The 1,728-nt window shown below is 47.9% G+C and overlaps 1 protein-coding gene across 1 annotated transcript; it reads right to left on the bottom strand.

Annotated features, from left to right (window-relative positions):
* Window positions 1-158: 158 nt before the first annotated feature.
* On the bottom strand, window positions 159-1,541 carry LOC106477864 (craniofacial development protein 2-like). The gene has a single exon (XM_013938386.1). The coding sequence runs from the start codon at window positions 1,539-1,541 to the stop codon at window positions 159-161; it is 1,383 nt and encodes a 460-aa protein (XP_013793840.1).
* Between the last annotated feature and the right edge of the window lie 187 nt (window positions 1,542-1,728).

Genomic DNA, 1,728 nt, shown 5'->3' with positions numbered 1-1,728 from the left:
AGTTCAGTCAATTCCCGAATGAGAGCGTGTCCCCCGCATTTAAACACTTCCGTCGGAATACCGTCCGATCCTGGAGCTTTCCCGCTTGACGTGCGGTGGATTGCTCCTTTCACTTCCTCTTCCGTTATAGGACGTGCGAGATTCTCATTGATATCTATTTAAGGTAGGCGGTCAATGGCCTCATCGTTTATAATGGATGGTCTGTTCAGAACGCCTTCAAAGTGTTCAATCCATCTATCTAGAACCTGCTTCCGGTTTACAAGGAGCCAGCTGCCATCTGAACTAAACAGTGGGAGCAAGGTAACACACTTGGGTCCATAAACCGTTTTCAATGATTCATAGAAGTGCTTGCTGTCATTCTGGTCGGCGTAGCAAAGCTGAGGAAATCCAAAGTCCAAGAAAGTGGCTTTTGCAAATGCCAAGGGGAAGGTGCAAAAGGAACTGAGACAGATGCAAGATGCATGGTACAGTGCCTCCGAAGCAGGATCATTCTGGTAAACCATAAAGGCCTGATGCTTCTCGGTTAGCAGATCCTGGATCTTTTTGTCACTCTCGTCAAACCAATCCTGGTGCTTGTGTTTGAGTGGTCCAAGGTGCTGTGAAGCAGTAGCATGGAGAACTTCTTGGAGCTTCGTCCACCACTCTTCGGGATCAGCATCAGCATCTGCAATGGCATTCCTGATGGTATATTCCAGTTCCTTCCGAAACGCCTCAGCAACTTCAGGAATCTTCAGCCAGGCAACATTCAATCTCCTTAACATTTTTTGACCTTGAGGTCTTCTGCGTGGCACAACTCTTACAACCAGTCTGGAAATGATCAAACGGTGGTCAGTCCAGCACTCTGCCCCACACACGGCTTTTGTTACCCTCACGTCGCGCACATCATTCTTTCGAGTAATGACATAGTCAATCAGGTGCCAATGTTTTGAAAGCGGGTGTATCCAGGATGTCCTGTTGCGAGTGGGCAAGTGAAAGAGAGTATTCGTGATGGTCAAGTCATGGATGGTGCACGTTTGGAGTAGCAGTAGGCCATTGCTGTTGCACGTTCCAATACCATGCTTCCCAACCACACCCTCCCAGGTCACATGATCTGAGCCTACACGTGCATTGAAGTCACCAAGAATGACTAGCTTATCGTACCTTGGAACGGAAGAGATGACAGACTCGAGGTCTTCGTAAAACATGTCCTTTGTTTCGTCTTGATTAGTCATCGTTGGAGCATAGGCACTTATGAGCGTCATGTTCTTATTGTTCGTTAACGGTAGTTGCAGCGTCATCAGATGGTCATCGATACCTTCGGGCATGTGTGGTAAAGTACTAGCCAGATCAGATCGGATAGCAAAGCCTACTCCTGCTTCGCGCCGTTCATCGGTGTTATGACCACTCCAGTAAAACGTATATCCCGTGCCCACTTCAGAAAGTTGACCCTTGTCAGCTAAGCGAGTCTCACTGAGTGCAACTATATCCAAGTGGTACCTTGCCAGCTCTTTTGCAATAAGTGCAGTTCTATGCTCTGGCCTGTCTGTTCTCGAGCCATCCATAAGAGTTCTTATGTTCCAGGTGCCCAATTTAAGCACCTTAAATTTCGATTTTTCATTTGTTCGACCGCTATGTGGGACCTCCGCCAGCCGCGGTTTGCTAGCCAGAGTGGATTTGAGACAGGCTATGTTTAGGGTACCTTTTCCAGCCCCCTCCTCAATTGAGGTGAGCAGAGCATTCCTAGAAAGG

The sequence above is a fragment of the Limulus polyphemus genome, unplaced genomic scaffold (assembly GCF_000517525.1).
Source record: "Limulus polyphemus unplaced genomic scaffold, Limulus_polyphemus-2.1.2 Scaffold87011, whole genome shotgun sequence".
Lineage (NCBI taxonomy): Eukaryota > Metazoa > Arthropoda > Merostomata > Xiphosura > Limulidae > Limulus > Limulus polyphemus.
This window is presented reverse-complemented; position numbering and strand designations above follow the sequence as displayed.

Excerpts from the sequence above, each read along its gene's own strand:
- LOC106477864 (XM_013938386.1), bottom strand. The coding sequence starts at position 1,541 with ATGGATGGCTCGAGAACAGACAGGCCAGAGCATAGAACTGCACTTATT.